This window comes from Harpia harpyja, chromosome 20 (assembly GCF_026419915.1).
Source record: "Harpia harpyja isolate bHarHar1 chromosome 20, bHarHar1 primary haplotype, whole genome shotgun sequence".
NCBI lineage: Eukaryota > Metazoa > Chordata > Aves > Accipitriformes > Accipitridae > Harpia > Harpia harpyja.
In genome coordinates this window covers 18,896,488-18,919,167 of record NC_068959.1, presented here as the reverse complement: position 1 = coordinate 18,919,167, position 22,680 = coordinate 18,896,488, and the positions used below count along the sequence as shown (strand labels likewise).

Genomic DNA, 22,680 nt, shown 5'->3' with positions numbered 1-22,680 from the left:
AAAAATCATTGAAACACTTGTGAGCTGATGGAGAACATGACCTTTGGTATGACACTGATAACTATCTGACAGAGAGAAAATGTCTGGTGTCCTTAAAGGCCCTATAGCCTATTTACTGCAACATCTACGGTCACGTCAGATCATCACGCACCCCTGAAGAAGATATGTGGCATCTGGAAAAGTACTGACCAGTATGTCCCCATGGGGCCACTGGTACCCAGGTGCCCTGGCAGAGCCCAAATACAATTATCAAAAGGAATTTGCTTATGTTAGGGCCATATATCTGCCTGCCAGTGAATGCGTGCACTATATCAAAGGGGAGATCGCCAAGAGAAGGAATAAAACTGAAATTGTCACTCATGCATTTATTTACAGTTTACTTCTGTTGCCACATTAAAGGAGTTACCACTCAAATAAAAATGGCTAATGAGAGAAGCTACACCAGTACCCCAAAATACGCTATGCAGTTTTTGTTTCAGCCTGGCAACCCTGGTGAATTGTAGCCATTGTTCAGAGCTGCTGGATTGCATTACATGGCATGAACGACAGAGTGACAGCAGTGTCTCCAGCCACCCCCCGCCGGTGGTTCAAGGTGCCACGTTGGCTCAGGTTAGCTGGTTCTCTGTAAGTCTCAGCTGCTAAGAAGCACTTTGGGAAATTAATAGCTACTTTGGAAATGCTGTGCACTCTTTCCTGTAATGTCCCACAAAGCATACTCTCGAGACAGAAACCTGATGGCATATCACATTTGCAAGGGAAAATTTAACTCTAATAAAGATTAATACCTGGGGACTCACCATCACATTTTTTCTAATTGCCTTTCACTAACATTCTCAGCAACCTTGAACAAACAACACGGCCTTTTGTTTTTCTGTCTGCCAGACAGGGACTGTATATGAGGCATTGCCAGCACTTGCTCTCTAGGAGCAAAACATTTTCACTACAGACCCCGTACTGAAGTATTCCAAACTCTTTGATCCCCAAATGTCCTGTAACAGCCTCTGCCTAGAGGAAAAATCTGCTTTGCAAAGTTGGAGCAATACAGTGTGAATTACCTGTGGGTGATGCAAGAAAAAAAAATTATCCTTTCTCCTCTGTGAACACCCTCCTGCACAGTCTGGGAGCTGCTGCCTGTGACTCGGCACCAGGGTCAGCCTTGTGCTCTGCAAGCACAGCATCTCACCTGGCTCCTCCCCGGCCAACTCGGCTCACCGCAGTTTCACTGAGGCCCCTTGAACATATTTTTCAGGATGTGGGACTTGGGGAACAGGCAGAGCATATGGTGCATTTGTGACAAATAAAATAACAGTACGTAGAAAGCAAGGAACTTGTGAAAGACCAGACGGACTTATGGTCTGATTCTCATATTGTTCAATCAGTCCCCTACAACTTCACCGCAAAAGCCTTATCATTTCTTCTTATACTGGTTTGCTTTCGCTCTTCAGATCCCTCCCTCATCCATTGCTCTGAAAGCTAAAATTCATTTTTGTAACTGCTTAAGAGCCCCCATTCATGGCCAAAGACAGCACTGCACTAGCACACCTCTGTTCCTTCACCTGACTATCGAACACCAACAATATCCCAAAATATCCCTGAACGTTGGGTAACTCAGCTGCAGATCCCAGATGGCTGTTTCTGTAAACTCAACATGAGCAGTGCAAGTACAGGAGCCTTTAAAGGCTGTTTTATTTTAACAAATGACGTTTTGGTGTTAAGAAAAAAAACCATCGTACTGAGAAATTCGGACTATACTGATGTGTGGTGATATTTCTGGACAATGTTGGTGACTATAAAATCTATTACATCACCGCAATAATGACAATACTAGATGTTTTGCCCAGCTCCATGGAGGGAGTGGGGGAGCACTCAGAGGTGCCTCAAGCCGTGGGATGGGTACAGCCTATTCCCCATGGACGTCTCAGACCATTTGCTTGTTCCTGTGCTAATACCCCAATATCTGAATGCCAGCTGCCTTCTGGGTTAATTCCCAACTCCGCATGTGCTATGGATGGAAGCTGAGGGTTTGGGAGAGCTGCAGTGCTGCCTCTTATTGAAAACAAGGAAGAAACCCATGCAGCCAGGGCCCAGGTGCCCATATATCAGTCCACTAAAAATACCTCGAGAGCGAAACCATAGAACACCAGCCAAACAACATCTATTTTTCTCCTCTTTGCCAAGTACTGAAAAAAGCCAAAGGAGAAAAATCCCAGCATGGGAAACGGGTTTGACCAGCTCTGTCACATTTTTGTGTTCTCTCTGCTCTCTAACACAGACCCAGGCAGGGTTTTGTCTATCCCTTCCAGACTTTGTCAGTACCATGAGGCACCTCCGTCTCCTTCCCCAAGGTAGCTCCAGCCCATTGCTGCTAACCTTCTCCAAACCCCTACAACAGGACATCTTTTTACTCCATGGACTTGTCCCTGGAGGAAAGGAATAGCTAATGCACAAGTACTCATCTAGTATGTGAAAGATTGGCTTAGTTTCCAGCCCTGTCAAAATTACCTCCACAATCATATGGCTTTTCTCAGCTCCTACACAAATGCAGGCACGAGGCAGCACCTTACAGCCTAACCAGTGGCTCTAGAGATATGCACAGGAAATGGCAAGGTGTTCAGATAACGTCAACACAGAGATCATACAAGTATAATAAATACCATACCAAACCCATAGTAAAGCTACAGTAAAGGAACAGTACGTCTGTCCTTGTCTATTCAATTTCTGAACATGGCTGTTACTGTATCTAAAATTACCTACAGGTCTCTGCAATGTCACACTGATTTCTGCAATGATCTTTTTTTTGCCCAGCTAAGCAGGGTGGCTCGAGCCCTGGAATATCCTCTTCACAGGCTGTAATGAGATTTCTGTTCCAAATGGGGATTAAATGTGCTCTCAGAAATGTGAATTTTCAAGTTCTGAAATTCTGCTTTTGAACTTTGAAGCTGCCAAAATCTAGACCATATTTTCCTGGTTTTGCATTCTTACACATTACTTAATAGCATGCACTAAGATATTCACTGCTACAGTAAGACATAAACTAAAAGCTTAAATATTCTGTTAATTTTATTTTATTGCTCAAATAACTGCAAGGCATTGCTCTGATTAAAATCTCTTACCTTCTTTTCATTTCAAAGTGTCTCTTGTTTGCTTGTGTCCAGCTGTTTCATCTGGATACAAAAGGAGACTGATCTAGAAAACAGGTCAATAACTTGTATGTAGCAGATGTCCTTAAAGATTTTAGCATTACAATATCACAGCTTAGTGCAAAATAAAACAAATATAAGGCAAATTCAAGATAAATTCTAAAAAATCTGAAACAAAAATTGAGAACAACTTAGAAGTATTTTTGCAGCTCCGTTCGTCATAGAAACACAGAGGTTTTTCCAAGGAGTTTTACTAACTATCAATTACAGCACAGATAGGTCTTTTCTCCCATCAGTGCAATGCTCATCCACTAAAATTCATATTATTTTTCTTACATAGAACTGGTTGGTAACTTAGTGGCAAATCGTTTTCCACAACAGCTCGTACCATGTGAAGGAAACGTAAGTCTGTTGTACTTCTTCATGTTCTGAGTTCTCTAAATTTTAGAACATCTGTTCAGACAGAAAACATTGTGCTGTCTTCCATCTCTTTGTATGCTTACATTGTTATATATTTTCAATTTATATCGATTTATAAATAAATCAATGAAGTAATTAGAACAAAAAGGTTGGATAAGTTTCTGTGAAAATGTCAACAAAGTCAATCTAACCCTGGGATTATAAAATCAATCTTTGATTTTTTTAAATCAACACTTTCTAATAACTTACTATCGTTCTGGAAGGTTCCGGATCAGTGCTAACTTTTCACAGACATTTTAACAGAAGAGTTGACTGTACATTACTAACAGCAGTGCTTTCACCTCCATCCTTCACAACATCAGCATACATGCTCCTTGGCTTTCCCTGCAAATATAAAGACTAAACACATACTCTAAAAAAAACAGGAAAGTGGCAATGTGGCTTTATCATTCTTATGCCCCCTTCAGTCGCAGAGAGAGGAACCCAAGCTGTAGCTTGAGTCTTGGAGACAGTGGATATGGTCACAAGCAAGCCTGTGGCATAGGGAAGGATGGTCACAGGGTTTCGCGAGGAGTGTTCAGGCTGACCAGAATGGCCTCATTCTTACATTTCTTTATCTGGATTCCTGGCCTTAGGTGAGGGCAGTAACCATCCGGGCTGATTTTCTTCTGCAGCTGGACTTCAGGTCAGAACTGATTCCTATGAGCAAAACATTGCTTTGTTGTGCTGCAACCCTGTCCCCACTCTCTGTCTGTGGTTGCAAATCCCAACAAGAAGTATCTTTAAAAGTGTCCCAGGCTTTTAAAGGAAATACTCCCCTCTCCCCACTACCAGAAGCACTGCCAGTTTCTCACAGAAGCCCTTGTCCTGAATTAGGAGTGCAGATTACCCCGGTACCACCTTGGCTCTTCCACAGGCCTCTGCGTGCAGCATGGGGAGCTGCCTACGCAGGCCGAATGCAACCCCAGGGACAGAACAGCAGATGAGTTCCCAGGGGATTTCACAATCAAATATGGCATCTTGTTCTGTGCTGCCAGGAGGCACCTTCCCCCCATGGGGGTTTCCAGCCAGAGCCCCACAGTGATTCTGAGTACCTACAAGAAAGAACAGATGGAGAAAGACATGCTTTTCTTTTGCAAGAGAAAAAGGAAAGTTTAAACAAAACAGGCCGGAAATAACCACCTCCATTGAGGATCTGGAGATCCTCAGTTCATTTTCCAGCTCTCAAAGGGTGAGTGGGACAGGTCTCCTGTTTGCAAAGAACCAGCCTCTCCTGGCCCAAGCAGCAGGGGTAGGTCCATCTCCAGCTCTCCAATCAATTAGGACACACAGGATTTCTACTTATACAGCTCCCATGCTTGATCCCAGTGCAGACCTGATGGGATGAAAGGACACAGAATTTTGCTTCAGTTCTCTTTCTGTGAATTAGAAATTATTAATTTCCCCTAGATTCTGTTCTTCAAAGTTTACCTTCCCTACTCTTAGATATATTTTTAGACATATTTTTAATGACCACTTTTCTTAAAAAAGTATTACATGGATCTGTTTTTTTTAATTAGTTCTCAAAGCCAGTTGTCGAAGGTGTTCATGTATGAAAGTGGTTAAGTCAGCACTATGTGACACCTGACGTCTGCCCCTCGGATAATTAAATGCGATCCACGCTGGAATCTGCCTGCTCTGTTGGCTGGCCCTGGCCGCACACAGGAGGGATCTCGGTGACATCTAGCAGGCAGCACACGCCAGTGCACACACAGTCCCCTCACTGCCCCGTCAGACCTTACCTTCTGAAACCCAGCCATCCATTTATTTGCTGCTTAAACACAAGTTATTTAAGCAGGAGCTGTGAATTATGGTGAGGGTAATTAATTTTTACAGAAACAAACCTATTTTCCTAGCTGAAAGACAGTGCATGGGATAAGTGCCACTTATACGGCACCTGACGTTCATTCTGAGAAGAGCAAGAATCATTACTGGGACAGCTCCTGTTAGCTAACGCTACCCCAGGGTCTGTGCTATGATGTGATACAAACAGTATTAAAAATTATCATGGTAAAACTGAAAAAAAAAATGGCAGCATAATTCAGAGCAAACACAAGGCTGCTCAGTCCCATTTGATTACTATTCTTTTTTTCCAAATCTAAAATCAGAGTAGTACACATATATACAGATATGATATACCTGGATTTGGTAAATGTGAATGCAGGTGAAGGATCTAGACCTCTTATGTACGTATGTATTTATCTTAACCTCCTTTTTTTCTTTTTTAAAATATTTGAGAGCTATCCCACAGCTGGGTTATTTCAGGGGCTGAAATTGTGGCCAACTCTTTGTACGAGACCAACTGATATATCCGAACAGGAGAGCCCCATGGGGAGGTGACAGTGCCTGACCCCCTCCATCTAAATCACCCTAACTCCTGACTTGCAAGATGCACACTTTTGGGACAAAATTCTACGAGAGAAACTGCCACTTGAAACTGGTATGTATTTACCAGTGCTGTGCAGACTGGAGTGACCATCACCTCAGCTGGCCTCAACGCTATCACCTCCAGACAAGCAAATATCAGGCTTCAGATGACACCTGATTTCATTATACTTACTACATGGGTAGTTTATAAAGGGATGTCTATCCTTGACTGGTCTGTTGTGGTTGATAACCTCCCACGTTAACTTGAGCATTTAAATACATTGAGGATTTAATATCACTATTACCGATGCCTCACCAATTTGTTTTTACTTTAACTGCATTTTTATTATTCTTTAACCTTTAATTAGTGTCACACAGACAATTAGCAGCTGTGTCTTCAAATCTGTTTGGCTGTTTCTGTTTATTTTTAAAAACATTTATTTACAAAGACTTTCTCGCATATTCCTTTCATTTAGCCTAAATGACTGAAGATCGTGCTAGATATAAGTCACCTTGTCCCATGGCCTTGTTCATGTCCTCTGTACTTGTCTGCTGTCACTCTATTGACTGTCAACAGTTTGAATTTGCTTTACAAAGGCAAAGGAGTTGAAATAACCCTGAGCACTGAATGGAAGGGCACATGCTGTGGTTTTAGACAGGCTGCAGCTAAGGAGCTAATTCACGATGGAAGACAGAAAGCTAACAAGCTGCCCTCTTTCCAGCAGGAGTGCTCAGCTCCACTTAGGCTTGGACGTCTCAGAATTGATTCCAGATATTTGGCTTTAGAGATGATGATAATCTGGGATTTCTTCTCTTAAAGCAATTTGTTAAATTAAATCTAGGTTGCAGACCAACAGATACCTGCTACCCCACAGTGCTCCTAGTCATATCCCACTCTAGCAGGATACAAGCCTCACTTTCCCCAGCATGCTGCATGGTTTCTCCATGTTTCTCCATCTCAGATGCATCTTCTGGCCCCAAATGCAAGAGGATCGGCTAGCCGGTAACTTCTACTTGCGCAGAGAAGTGGATCTTCATGCACCAACATGTCCAGACTTCTTCCCTTTGCAGCTTTGCTGGAGCTGTGTGGATAAGCAAAGATTACAGAATTAATCTCACAGTAAGAAAAAACTATTATTGCATTCAAAAGTAACCTTTTTCACGTGCTGAGCTGTGGCATATGCCTCAGTTTCACCCTACCGTGCTCTGGAGGACGTTCCCAGAGATGCTGTGGGGACAGCCCTCATTACCAGTGCATACCTGCCCTCTTCCCCACTGTCCCTTCAAACCATCAGATGCAACGCCCCAGACCATGCAAGCAGCAGGATGAGATGCTCAGCCTGCAAGGGTGATGGGCTGAGAATAAAATCAGAGATGTCTAATATCTCACAGCAGTAAACTAAGACTTCAGACAGCCACTCGAGCAAACCTGGTGCTGAAAAACGAATAAAAAGCATACGCACGTGCCGGTGAGCCAGAGTATGCTTTGCCTGGCAGCAGCTGGGTGCACTTCAGAGCTAGTGAGAGGTGCTGAACAGGCAGCTTCAACACCTTTTCCTTGCAGAGACAGCAAGAAGTCAGGTTTGGCATTTTCCACAGGGAACTGTTGTCTCTTCCGAGCAGGCTGGTGCCTCAGTAGCAGAGGTGGCTGTCCCCAGGCCGCTCGCTCCCTGTCTGCGCAGCCAAGAGCTGGCCTGGGGCAGGGGGGCGGTCAGCTGGGCAACACAACCTGTTTAGGCACTGGAGTGAGACCAATACCACGTTTCACACAGACAACTTTATTTTCACATTTCTGCACGTATGCAAGAGAATGTTCTTTTTCCTGGGATGTGCTGGTAGACATATTATACCCTACAGAATGGAGTTTAGCAAATTTTTTTAAATATTTATATATATGTACACACATATATATAGTCTCGCAAAATTTCTTCTGCGTTTCTCTGTGTGTCAGAATGGATGTTTACAACAAAGCAGAGCTAAAGGGACACTGCGAGGTTTTATTTTTCTTATCTCTAAAATAAAAATAGCATTTGCATTTTTCTTCAACTCAATTGCCTGTTCTCCTGGTTATACTTAAGCAAAAACACTGAAGATAAAAGACATGCCTGTAAGCTTTCAATTTTTACTACTCTGAGATACTATCAGTGATGCAGGTAGAACATTTTTGATCTCTTACTTACACAAGGGCCAGACTATCAGCTAGGTGGATGTCACCGCACCAGATATAAGAGCACCCCTGAATCAGTGATGCAAATAAATCATTAGCATGTAAATGTTACGCTCACAGCACAGTTCAGCAGTTTAACAGCCTCTATGCAGATAGATATGCATTTGTAAGAGTCCTGCTTTTGAAAGTTTCACTGTAAATTTTTAACCTGACAGTGTCCCTTAAGAAAAAAGTACATACTGTGCTTAAGAAAGGACACCCTCCTACAGATATTTTCATTTTATTATTAAAACCAACATTTTTAAAACCATTCAACAAAATTTAATACAAATTGCCATTGGAGAATAGCATTTGTAAGAGTGAAGCTATGCATTGCTGCTCCATTAACATGGCTTTAGTTATCGCAATTTATATTATTTGCACATTTCCTTAGGTCCTTCATGGCACTTCCATGAAGAAGAAAAAAAGGTTGTTGCACTGCTGCTACCATCTTATTAGAGGTCACACATGGACACACAGATGTTTGTTCTCAACATGTGTCGCAGTCAGGCAATGCCAAAGTTCCGCCCACAATACTTGAACCTTAGGATATCTGTACCTCAGGTTTATAGCTCAACTCATGATTACTCACAATATTGCAATGCATTCAAAGTAACAGGAAAACAAACATTGACGGTAACAGGCACGTTACATTTTTTTTTGCATTATCATTAATCACATTCCTATTGTTCAACAGATTGTTGCCTAAAATGCATGTTAGAAAGGTTTTTTTTAGAAAATACTGGCATGAAGATGCAGACTAATGTTTGTAGCTAATGAAACAGTCAAACTAATGATTCAGACATTATTTAAACATTCACAACTCTGAGAAAATTTGCACAGCTGATAGCACTGACAGATAGTCTAACTGTAACTTAGAAGCCAGCATAGTAACTACCTTCCGCATACTGGCAGTAGGATTTATGATGGCATGAGATTAGAATAGCATACTATGTTTTATTTAGAAAGCCGTCGTAGTAAGTATTTGCCATAAATATTGCAAGCCCCATTTATGAGCGATGGGAGGCTTTGCAAGTTTGCAAAGTAACATTCACGGAAAACATAAAAAACAAACCCAAAGACATTTCCATGCAGAGTACGATTCTCTCACAGTCACTGGATCTCTGTCATCTGTTGGCTGGAGCACACATGCCATATGCACATATGCTGCTCATGGAAAACCCAGAGGCCTTCTATGCACTGATGCATACCAGCCTCTGGCTGATATCGGTGGGATCAGAGACAAACACAGGATAATAAATGGTTTCGCAAAGTCAATGACTGTGCCACAGACAGAATTTACAATTAGAGCTATGTGAAAACACAACTGTTGCATGTCACTTTGCAAATCCTCCTATCTCAGCTACAATGGACTTCAAGTGGAGCAGAGAGGCAGCAACCCAGGGCTGAACATCAGGTATGCACAGGTGGGGTCTGGACTCCTGCGAGACCAAAATCAAAGCTAGTTATGCCTCAAGGGCAGAATCAGGACCAGTGCAGCTTTCAGCATCTCCCTCTCTGCCTAATGCACCCCCACCGTTACTGGGAGCTGAAAACTGACACAGTGGAGCAGAAAAGGAGATGCCAAAACTGCAGGGTCACTAATGGTGGCCTGATTTCAGCAATGCATTTAAGCACATACTGAGACTAACATCCAAATGTTTGAAGTATGTTGACAGATTGGAGCCACGCTCAAGAGAAAGCAGTTACGGCCCCTATGACACAGGCACCCCCGCACCACCCATATAGCACTTCTGCTAGTGGAGACACAGAAAACACAGCTGAGGCCAAATTCATCACACTAACTCCAGAAATTAATTTAGCTTCAGGGACCATAGTATCATGCAACTAATAACGTTTTCTTTTGAAAAGGGCGCATTCAAAACTTTTCAGGCTCTATGTGCCATCTTAAGAGCACATTTGGAGCAACACTGTTGGAGGAGAAAGGCACTGTGCTAGCCCAATGCAAATGCTTGTTTTCCATTATCTTGACCACTTTTCCCTCAGCTGAAGTTAACTGCTTAGACTGATAATAGACAAATGCTCTTTGGGTGTGGGGAAAAAAGCAGGTTATTCATTATATTAAATTCTGTCATTTGCTGCAGTGATTGCAAGAAGAATCAAGAAGGAACAGTGTAAACATCGTGCATTATTTCAGCTGATGTCTTTATCAAGTGCCTATTAAATAAAAACTAAACAGACAATACCGGACAACCAGAGGACAAGGCTACTCTCAGAGCATTGCACCACTTCTGTGAATCACAGCACGTTATTGGAGTTTCTGTGCCCTGTATCATTGCTAGGAAGGAATTCATTAATGGTATTTGTAGGAAAAGCAATAAACAGGATAGACTAGGGTGTCATTCCTGTGTACATGTAACTTCACTCCCTTGAATAGCACTTTTGATGACAAGTGGGCAACTTAAAGAAATAAAATTGAGACTACACAGAAGTGTGCGGAGGAGCACAGTAAAAGGGGAAAATGTCCTATCTTGGGGAATTAGCATAGCATTACACTAGTACTGATCAGACCTACTTCTATAATCAGAAATACTTCAATAGATTAAATTTTTATAAAATATAGGGCTACAGAAATGAGGCATTCTATATATTTTGTATTATAAAAAGCTTCCACTTACATAATTTTTAAAATATATCTTCACTGCTAACAGTGTATTTGTAATATAGTATCTGATATAATAAAAATATATGCTTACTGGATGGGAGCAATGTAGCACTACAGCAGGGACTCTCCTCTCTGTGTGGTTTGAGCAGCTGGAAAGTTGGCTGTTCCCTCCTTCCCTTGGTTTCTCAGCCATCGGCTGCCTGGAGACTGCAACAGCATTCTGGTGTGTTAGCTTTCTTAAGAGTCTTCTGCAAAGCAGGCTCTGACATGTTCCTCAGCTGACAAATAACTGACTGGGCAAAATCCAACTTTGGTATAAATTCACTGCATGATTCTTTCTGTTTTACTAATTAAAAAGAACAAAGCCCCAAACCAATGTTCTATTTGGCATTAGTAAGGAAATGCGACTTGTACAAGTCATGCAACTGCCTTGTAGGAAAAAAGATTTTGCTATAGAAAATGTTAAACTACCCAAAGGGACACAGGGGCCTGGCAGCTGATTCTGAGACTAATAACAACTAAGTAGCTCCCAATTAAACTTACAGGGCACTTTGTGGGTGCCAAGGTCTGCATGCAGAAACACAGCTGCATCATCTGCACGCTTTTCTGCACTAAGTAAAACTGGAAAGCTTAAATAAATCCATAAGGTGGGTAACACTTTACTGTAATGTCCAATGGAAAAATACAAATGTTCAAATGATGAACCTAGGAAGCGTGTGCCAAACTACACCAGAAGGACCACAGCACGTGACCATGGGTGCTGCTGAGATGCACACTGGAGAATCACTTGGTGTCCCACCACGTGCTGGGACTGCCAAAGGTGGCTGGGACCAAAGCAGGTATTCATCTTCCTGTATCAGCCTTTATAAACCTGCCCAGTCTTGCAAGAACTTACCATCATTGAACAGGATTTGTTCTGTAGTTTGATATTTATATGTGCAAACACATGTTTTGCTCCTTTCTGGCTCACCCTGGCATGAAGATCCTCTGGTTAATGTGTTCAGGAAAAACTCCACCAAACTCAGCATGGTGGCACCAGTGCATGTGAGAGGAGAAGCGGGATCTCTGCAGAAATGAGGACATTGGCTACACAGGCTGTCTGCTTAATGTCCTAGGTACATGTACTGTTCACTTTTTACAGACCGCCCTGGTAGATTTGACTTTTGTCAAAGCAGATTAACGGCAAGGCATTCATAAAACATTTTGCCGTATGGTAGTATAGACTGAACTTTTCACTTGCAATAAATGGCTGAGTAAGCTATTGACATGTGCTATCATATGTAATCAAGCTTGCTAGATTAAAAGCAGGACTTGTGCCTAGCAAACAACGCTGTATATTACTCATTGAGCTCTGAGCAGCAGTTCTCTCTTGTCAGGATTTATTAAAATATTCACATGCTTCCAAAACGAAACAAAGGTCCACCGGCATCTCTTGGGGAGAAGAGGTGGGATCAGTTGCATCGGTTGCCATTTGGTTGGAGATGTCATACAAAATCCTCACACACTGAACATGGCTGAATTGTAAAAAGCTTTCACCCAGAAAGGAGATCTTTGTTACACAGAAAGTCTTTGACTCCTCCAGCGCTCACGAGACATAGTTACATCACATTCTCAAAGAGCTGTAAAGATCGCATGATATTGTCGTCCTGAAAGCAATAAGAAGATATTTTCGTAAAACCAGCACTGACAAGCATGACTCATAACTTTGCATGGCACAGGAGGGGCTCTGCAGCTGCTACTGCAAGCAACAGCCTTGCTTTCGTAATGCTTTTCATCCTTAGTGAGCTGGAACTGATTCAGTGATCAGGTCCCGATTCAGCAAAGAAGTCATCTCTTACTTTGGCACCTTACTTCATTTGAGGCATGCAAGTACAGGATCTTCTCATAAGCTTGACATCCAGCATGGACTGTGCTTTACTGAAGAAAGCCAGACACCAGCATTGAGCTGGTGACTGTACTGAACCCTCAGACTTCAGTGCCCCAACTGCATTTCATTGATCCTGAATATGCAAATATTCACGTAGCTAATATGCTTCAAAAGTCCAAATGAAATTGCAGGTTTTGAACTGATAAGCAAGCTGCCTTGAAAGACCACTTCATTCCAGAAATACAACCAGCTCAAACCCAAAATACATGCAGTCTCAGCCTCTCCTAGGTTCCTAGATCCAAATAAGAAAGTTGGAGACACACAAGGGAAATCCTGGATTTTTTCTCATGAAGTCTTGAAATTGTACTTCAAGGTAATAACCAGAGTAATATTAAAAAACATCATGGCGATTTCCATTGCCCCCCCCCCCCCCAGGAATTCAGTATTCCAAAAGTTAGAATAACTGGTTGCCTGTAACACGAAAATAATTTTCCACGTTAAGCAGCTTAAGAGATCTATTGCATCACATTCCTCTGTCTCATTTTGAGGCTGCATCCATCTATCCACCTCACTTCTAACAGTTTGGTGGGTACTAGTACAAGGTATCACCTTGCACGGGAAACCAATCATCCTCTCCAAAGCAACGCTAGGAGTTCACTGCTCATGAGCCATATTCTCAGAAATGGCAGACATATGCACTATAGTGCACCTTGGTTTGTTTCTCATAATGAAGGGGGGAGAAAAAAAAAAAAAAAAAAGTTGCACGGTTTGCTCCTATCTGCCAGGAAACCACACATGACAGTGGATCAGTCTGCACAGCTCCTAGTGCAAGTATGTCAACAGAAGGAGCTAAACCCAAACTAGGGCAGAGCATTAAACAAACTCACAGTTAGGAGTAAAGCTGCTTCAATACTGAGACCACTAATCATACACATGCATCCAGACTGAAGGCAAATTATGAATGTGAGAAATAATACACAACACAAATGATCAAATTAAAGACAAGGCCAAAAATAAGCTAAACAATCAGGAGGGACCAAGAATGAAGTAACTAAAAAAAATTAGCCTTGTATTATGCATCCGCTAACAAGGATTTTGCTGCCCGAAGTCCCTGACTGAGGAGTAATTTGGTCGTTGCCAGAGACAGCCTTAACACAGAAACAGCGGGAAGCCATCCTAGCCCTCAACAGTGAGTGTCTTCCCATTGCTCAGGTACAGGAGAGCCGTCTGACTGCAGAACAGGAAAGATTTTTCCAGGAAAAGTAAAAAACACAGTAAGGCTGGTATGCAATTATTTGCACCAATGTAAACTTTCTAAAGTGCAGAGGCCATTATTGTACTGATTACATATTAGAGATATCTCTGAGCAAACATTCACACTGCTAATTACAGTCTAAGACAACAGACACTTGGCCAATTGCATGTTAATGAGGATGTTTGTCCTTGTGCCAGTGCTAAAAATACCAGCAAATGTTTATTACAGCCAACCTAATGTATGGAATTTGCAAGAGGAAGCTTACTTCCAAAACAGAAAAAGAAGATGAATCATTGCTATGATGACAGCATTTACTTTTAATGTTTGACCATGAAAACATCAACTGGTTTTATAAGTCAGTGCTGTAATTACAAGATTCTGAGAGACCTTTGGCTCTAGGCAGCTCCAGCAACATGGTACCTGCTAATGACATCCAGGGGACGATATCAACAGAGACAGCCTCAAAAAAAAAAAACAAACCAAAAAACCAACAAACCCAAACAAAAACCACACCATACACTAAAAAAGTTTAAGGGCATTATGAGCTTTCTCTAGAGTTATCTGCTTGTCTACAGAATCGGGTACTGCAGTTCACTCGGGAAAATAAAAGCACTGGCCACTACCACTGGAAATGAAGAGGCCCTCTCCCATGACCGGCCTGACCCTACTTCGCTATTCAGTGACAGGCTTCACTGAGTACCACCAGAAACTCAATCCTGAAGCTGTTTTTTTCACAGAGCAAAGGAAACCCAGGATCCTGAGCAGCATCTTGTTTCAAATGGGGTTTGTCCAAAGAGAAAGCAAACGCTGTGACATGAGCTAGACCTTTCATTGCAGTTATAATTTTGTCCTTACCTCCTGACACGATTCAATAAACTCATCTAAAGTTACGACACCATCTTTGTTTTTATCCATTTTCTGCAAAATAAAAAAAAAAAAAAATTGCTTCCATAGGTAACACTGCAGTTATACTATAATATCTTAGTTCATGCAACCTGAATAAACCCAGGGCACTTTACAAGCTTAGGTTACAGACTCAGTGTCATTGGTGAAATTTGCCAACTGCTAAGGACTTGTTTACTCTGGTATTTGGAGCGCTTTTGAGGTCATCTCCAACTATTCCATCCTTGACATACACAGCAACTTTTGCCCTTATTACATCGTTTCTTTATTCACTGCCTCACCAACCAGCACCCATATTCCTGTCTCTCTTTAGGGGCAGTTGAGAGAAGCAGCACAGAAGGGCTGCAACACATGCAGAAGCTTCAGACTTGATGGATGTGGCACATCCCAATGCAAAGGGTCGGGCTAAGAGACAAATGAGATACCTTTGGAGCCAGGAAATAAGCAGACACTGCAGTGTTAGGCTGAATGGCTGCTAGGGTTTATTTTGGAATATATAGTGGCACACAGGATTGAACTTGGGGCTAACTTTACTGTAAAGTATATCAGTGCATAGCTCAAATGTTAAGAAAAACATAAAAAGGAAATACCTGGAAGAATACTTCTACATGCTGCCTTGGCGCATCTTCCTTGAGCACTGGATACGTGTACTTTCCCATCATATCATAAATTGCCTTTACGATATCCATCATTTCCTGCAGCAGCGGCATGCCAGCACAAACACAAAAGGGAAATTAATGGAAATGATCGCACATTTCTTTCTTTTACTAGCCTTTTCTTCACCCTCCTCTCCTGTTACTAAACAGCACAGAGAATGCCTGCGCATGTGCATGAAGACAGATCTATTATCATATACAAGTCCATCTATAAAAACCAAGTGCTTCTTTCTGACTGTGCCATGACTTTGCCACAGGCGTGTTGGATGCTCCTGCAGTGCTCACTTCCCTCCTCTGGCCAGGCAGCACTGCAGGACATGTGCTCTGACATGGCAGCTGCTGGGGATGGTGCTGGGCTGCAAGTGGCATGCTCAGTCCTGAGCACTGCGGCACCGACCTTGTCCCAGAGCCTCCTCCAGGACCAGGGACCTTCACAACACTCACTGGGAACCCGGCCCTTCTCCACACCTCTCTCAAACTGCCACACAACTCCACGACCAGTAACAGTAACCACAAACCCTCCAGGTACACACAACAGTTTTGACAAGATACACCAAAATGTATTTGCAAAATATTCAAGATTACCATGCTCAAAAGCAAGGCTTCTCACAAAGGGAACAGGCAATACCAGATAAGAAGATAAAACCAGATGATAATGCAGGATTTGGGAGTGGTGCTGGGGGCTTTTAGTGTTTCAGGTGAGCCCACACCATACCTCCCAGTACAGCCAGAAACGCCTTGTGCGTCAGTCACTGAGTAGTTATTGTGACCGTCATCCTTCCCTTCGTGAAGGTTATGTTGCTCATAGCTGTAACTAGGATTTTGCTCCTGACTAAAGCAATCCATTAAAGGCGCTATAATATAGGAAAATATGTCTACAAAATCATGTAGTATAAGATCACTGTGCACTTTACTTAGACATAGATAAATGCTTAAGTCCAGTCTGATTTGCATTTAATTAGCGGCATGTAAAATTAATTGTGCTCTGTAACAGAAACCAGTCGGCTCTCTTCAGAAATCAACCACATTTGTCAGAAACAGCCTTACCTCCTTGTTTATATAGCCATCCTTATTTATGTCGTACAGATTAAACGTCCATCTTAGCTTTTCATGAACAGTTCCCCGCAACAAAATGGACAATGCCATCACAAAATCCTGGTTCGAGGCAGAGAAAGAAGTGTGAATTTTTGTAACATCCTTTTCTAAGTCACCTTCTCTATATAATGCCAGTTAAAAGACTTCTCCTTTTAGGATAGAGTATATGGTTATCAATCTCTTCTAACTCCCTTTTCCAAAAATGTGTCCTCTCTGACTGTATTCAATGGACGTGGCATTCACTAAGATGATCTGAGAAATGTCACACTAATAAATGTGTATGATGTAACCAAGAAAATCAGAAAAGTCCTCAAGTACTCAACTGCAGCCAAGGTAAAAGCCAAGCTTATGGTATGGGTTAGGCAGCTTAGCAAGGCTTGAAGGGCAGGAAGACCTAATGGGTGCTGCAGCCTTAAACTCTCCTAGTCCTGAGGTAAGGGTTGTGAAAACAGCATGGGATTAAGAGCAGATCCAGTCCAAGATGGGCAGACTTAGATCCTCAAGTTGATAGAACAGTGGCTGCTCTGGCTCCCCAGACTTGCCAGGAGAAGCACGGCATGCTCACGACCAGAAGCTAGGATACCTTCCTTGCTACCCATCCAAATTTATCATGCTCTAATTCCAAATACTGCACAAATGTAAGCATGGCAAAATACATGTCTGGTTTTTAAGAGCACTGCCAGATGCTCCAGTTGCCATTTCTCTCCTAGAAATGCTCTGCTGCAAGAATGAGTCACTCAGATTGTCACTGCCTGGTTAAAAACAGCTGGACTCTTAACTGTAGAAACCAATGCCTTCTTACCTCCAGATCTAGGGTACCAGCAAAGAAGGAAGAAAATTCAGCATTTTTTCTGTGCCCGCCTTGAGAGAGATGGAGAGGTCCCAAACTCCTCTAACACAGGGAGCCTCAGGTTTTGTTCTCTAGCAAAATCTGTCAGACTTGACCAGATGCGATTCTTGCCACTAACTACTCAGTCTGGGACACAGCATTTTAATCGTATTTTTTGTTTACAGTAAACTTACTGCTTCCAATAACTTTGATTTATTGTTTACACTGCACAGTGGCTCAGACACTGTAAATAGCATCGCTACAGGGATTTATTAGTAGAGGCAGAGCTTCAAGCTAACAAAGCTATACAGTTCCTGATACCTCATTTAATGTACTTAGTCCTTCCTATGTTATCTCCATTAGCTCCACATGAGGCAGTGTATCGCTGCTTAGAAACCTTTGCTCCTTTTTCCCAAGGCTCAGAGGAATTTGAATTTGCTGAACAATACAAAAAAAGGGACAAAATGCTTATGTTTGACAACCACTAAAGAGACAGGTTTGTCAGGAAGGAAAGCTCAGCACTTTTTTTTTTTTTTTTTTTTAAATACTTATCTAAGCAATTTCCTGTGTCTCAGTCTGTTTACATTTCTGGAAGCCTCTAACTACTGAGTAGCTACCATATGCAAAACTCCCACTGCAGCCATCACTGCAGAGACACACATATACATACGGTAACATACCCATTTTACATTTGATAAATGAACAAATTTCTCAGTCTTACCTGGAAATAACCAGAGTTCTTGGCCATTTGACAGCAAAGGCAAGACTGTGTATGATTTCTAGTTTTACAGTTACAGTAAACTGTCTTTGAAACGATGAATTTCATCCTCCACAAGTCTATGACTTAACATATCCCTCTGCTGCACTCCTACAACTATGTGTGTGAGCTTGAAGTATACCTATTTGTAGGCACAGCAACAAGCCTTTTAGTTAAAGGGTAGATTTAGCTTCCATTGGTACCAAGTACCTGAGCAGCTTGTTCAAGATATCAAATAAGCGTAAAAAAAAAAAACACCAAACAAAAAAAAACCCCAAAACCATATTCCAGGAACGTACAAATACAACAATTCAATCATGCAATGCATGATGACTGCAGAAGGTACAAGATGTACTGGCTTTTCTTTGACATCCAAATTATCTGTGCCACTCAGCTCTTTTCAGATGGGACTGTCCTCAACCACTCCTCTCTGCTACATAAATCTCTGCACTTTCTCCCTGTGATACTGACTAACACGATCTTTACGTTTCTTTAGTGAAAGGAAACATGCAACTGCATCTGAATAAACTAAAGGGAACCACATTTAAAAATATCAACTGATTTTAGACTGAAACCTCTAACCCATAATCCAGCAAGTCCTACTAGTTTACAATGAAGGATGGATGGAAAAGCTTAAAACCACAGAACTGAGAAAGGGACACCAAAGGAGGATGCAAAACAATTACCTCAAACTTCACTGAGCCATTTTGTGCAGTGTCAAATGCGTTGAAGAGATAATGTGCATACATGCTAGCATCTGAAAAACACAAAGGGCACTGATTGGTACAATGGTTCATTATACACTAATGGCTCTAAACAACATTCATGACCTTATTTTCCTTTTGTATAAAAAACAATCTCGTAGCATTGCCAGATACTCTATGAATCAGTAACTGTTAACATGGACTTGTATAATCCCCCTGCCCCCCCTTAAAACAGCCTTGAAATGTAAAAGCTTTTATTACAGTAGAAACGATTTGGAATATGGGGCTGTACTTGAAAGAATGAGCAAAAAAAACCCTCAAAACCATCAAAGAGAGTCTCTGGGGTAAATGGAGTATTAGCTCTGGTGGGAAATGCAGGAAAAGCACCAAAGAGTGATTGCAGCACTCTTGTGTGCTTCCTTCCTCTATGTTTTTGCTTTGTGTGAGATACAGCAGAGATCCCCAGGGACTGTCCAACTTCAGAAGTGTCTAGTTCCAATCATTTGAGTTTGGCCCACAACTGTTAAAGAGCAATCTCATCCGAGGCATATTTTCATCCTTTTGAATCTTAAACTGCTGGTTTTAGAAAATCTTTTCTATTGAGAAGAACAGTTTCTATGGCCATGTGAAGGATAGCTGGTAACTGGGAAAAGCAGTAATGGTATGCAGAAAAAACAAAATCAAATAGGGGTATGACCTTAAGACCTTTACTGGCCTGTTCTCTGCTCTGGAGGCAATTCACACCGCTCTCTGTATTACCAGAGCCCAACTTTTCAGGATGGAAGCAATTGACATTAAATTCCCTTAATAATTTCATTGCTATTCTAGCAGCCACCCACTTTTTTTTGTCTCTTCTATTCTTTGCCTCTAGCACACAGCATTAGTCAAGCCCAAGTCTTCATGCTCAATGTATGGGTATTCAGGTGAAGCCTGGTGCCCTGTACTATGCAGGCAGTCAGGTGGAATGACCCAGAATCTCTTTACTCTGATCTCTATGAAATGATTAAATATTTTCACATTATTCAAATCCAGGAAAGTATAACAGTGTGCAGAAAAATCAAACACTTAAGTTACTGTCATCCATAAGGATAGAATGCACTGGACTGTAGGAAAAATAAATTGTCTACTACATTTTTAAGAGAAGGATTCTGAAATAGAATAGATCCAGAATAAAACCATTGAATTACTTATGGAACAGTCCTACTAGAAGCTCCTATTAAGCTAAACTAAACAATGAACTAAAAATATTAAACTAGAGGTCTTATTTCAATAGGGTATGATGTATATTAAGAAATACTAGATCACTAGTATCATTTGATGACAGATTAGCAAAAATGAAAACCTGTCAGGGATAGGAGCCCTATGTGACAAAAATATCACAAGCCTGGGATGACACTGTACAAAGTTTTTATAACTCAGAGCTACTTTACTACCTCTGGGATGTAAGAGTTTATCTGTACAGAAAGCCATAAAAGTGAAAAAATCTCTGAGGAATCTGAAATCTCACAATTTATGATGCGAAGGTTATACAAACAGTTTGAAAACCAAGCGAAAGTAAACAGTGTAAAATAGGAAATCACATCTGCTGTTAAACTGATTTATTATGAAGCATGGTTGTACTACCATCATCACTAACAAAGGGAAAATCACATTGCAAGGGAATGGGACACACAAAAAGAAAAGGCAGGTCTTTGTCAACTTCAGCAGGGGGAAAAAAAGTTAACTATCCATGAAAAGATGAAATTTCTGTGCCTGATTGTTTCTCACACATGGGAAGGAAGGAATTACCTGGGGTGGATCACTTAAAGGAGTTAGTGCAGCTACCTGGACTTACTGGAACTTAGGTTGAAAACACAAAACATCCAGAAATACATTAAGATTATAAATACTTAAATTTTTGCGTATTTGTTAAAAAAAAAAAAAAAAAAAAGAAACACCAAAAAAAACACCAAAAAACCAACACCCCCCCCCCCCAAAAACCCAAACCACCACACCTTACTGGTTGCTTTTAAAGTAAATACACATGCACTCATATACTCTTGCAGAAGCTTCAGTCATCATTCCACAGTGAGCATATTCTGCAGCTACTATAGAGTGGAATATATTTGGAAAACCTCAAATACTGAATCTTTTACTAAAAAGCCACTTAAACACGACTCATTTCTTTCAATTTGAGAACAGTATCCCCACAGAACATATCCAGTTAGAAGAACATACAGATTCTTTATGTTTTAGAAGGCAAGAACATACATTATTTGAGAGGTTTAATACAATACTTTAATATCCAATACATGACATAACCCTTAGTCACAGAAACATAAAAAACTATCATTTCAGGTAGCTAGGAGTTCACACATCAACTAAAAATTGCTTTAAGAATTTTAGGGAGGTTTTTGATAATTTGTAGGCCAAAATGAGGTCTGGGACTCTTCTGTGCTAGATACTATACGCATGGAAGTCCAACAGCAAGGAAGCAAAGACACACTGAGAAGAAGTGATTTAGCTTTCTGCCATCCAGAAAGTCAGTACGAAAAAAAAGCATCAATCCCCAGTTTCTATTTTGGACTTGGGGAATAAAGGGCTGACAACTGGGGACAATCTTTAATGTGGGTTTGCCTATATTCTTGTGAAATAAGTGTTCAAAGGGCCTAACTTAATTTTGTTACCTTGATGTTTGTGTTTCTGTTTAAGATCCTGCAAAGCTTAAGCTCAATTCACATTTCTTGCACAGATTAATCTGAAGTAGTTTTGCAGCCAGCTGGCAGTAATAAATGTTAAGGCATGCTTCAATAAACCTGACAGACGCAAAGTACTCCGCTTACCTCCATGAGGAAAAAACTGTGCATAGATCTGTTTGAATGTTTCTTCATTAACAACCCCACTAGGACATTCCTGTTGGAAAACCAAAAAAGAAAAAAAAAAAAAATCAAGAAAAAACCCCCAGCTCTGTAAAGGTTCATTTGCAAAACTCTACAAGCCCGAAGAGAGTAATTAAACAAATCACATTCTTGTTCTCACAGTGCTCTGGATGCACAGGCTGTGCAGCTGAAGAAATTAAAATAATTCAGACTGCAATTTCATCTTAAGCATCTCATAGGCTTGGTTCACCATTATTAACATTTCTAACAGTGTTTTCAGCAGTGTTCAATCACTGTTTTATAGGACGACCTAGAAAGGCAGCTCATGCCTTCTGTCATATGAAGCTTTCATCTAATAATTACAAATAATGTTAGTGCCAGCTAACACTTCCCTGTCCGATGCCTCCACGTATATGAATTCATTAATCTTCAGCAGAAGTCTGTAGCCAAATACCTGACACCAGCTCCATGGAGGCTAACAGTACATACTATACTAGTTAAGTCCTTACAAACAAGCATTAGTATTAGGCTGAAAACAATTAGATCATTTTTAACCTGTTTATCTGCTCAGTCTTCCATAAACTTCTGAGAAGCCAGACAATGCTCATGCAAATTTTCTAACCTGGCAACCTGTGGGGTTATTTTATTTTTAAGCTCTGGTACCAGAATGCAAGGCATTTAATTTCATTTCACTTTGGGCTGCTTCGAATAAGGGCAAACACTTAGGAAGAGGGTGGCAGATTTTCTGCCCTGAATGTCCTGACCTACTAACTAACTAGCCCCGCAGGGCAGCATTCAGGAAGAGAAAAGGGGATCCCTGCCTGGAGGGCTTGCCCTTGCTCTGCTACAGCCAAGCAAAATCCAAGCCATTATGGTAGTTCGGGGTAGCAGGTGCTCCCTTGGCACGTTTGCAGAGTCTGGACAGCACCCGTGAAAAGGGAGACGTGGCAGGTGTGAG

The 22,680-nt window shown here is 41.4% G+C and overlaps 1 protein-coding gene across 7 annotated transcripts in view; it reads right to left on the bottom strand.

Annotated features, from left to right (window-relative positions):
* Positions 1-7,723: 7,723 nt before the first annotated feature.
* Positions 7,724-22,680, bottom strand: part of KCNIP1 (potassium voltage-gated channel interacting protein 1) — a 475,234-nt gene continuing 460,277 nt past the window's right edge. For all 7 annotated transcript variants that reach the window (XM_052772081.1, XM_052772083.1, XM_052772082.1 and 4 more), the window contains 6 exons: positions 21,687-21,756; positions 18,847-18,917; positions 16,527-16,634; positions 15,414-15,518; positions 14,776-14,838; positions 7,724-12,444 (listed from right to left, as the gene is read on the bottom strand). In XM_052772081.1, coding sequence (XP_052628041.1) covers positions 12,397-12,444; positions 14,776-14,838; positions 15,414-15,518; positions 16,527-16,634; positions 18,847-18,917; positions 21,687-21,756 — 465 coding nt within the window. In that variant the 3' untranslated portion in view covers positions 7,724-12,396. The remainder of the gene's footprint in view (positions 12,445-14,775; positions 14,839-15,413; positions 15,519-16,526; positions 16,635-18,846; positions 18,918-21,686; positions 21,757-22,680) is intronic.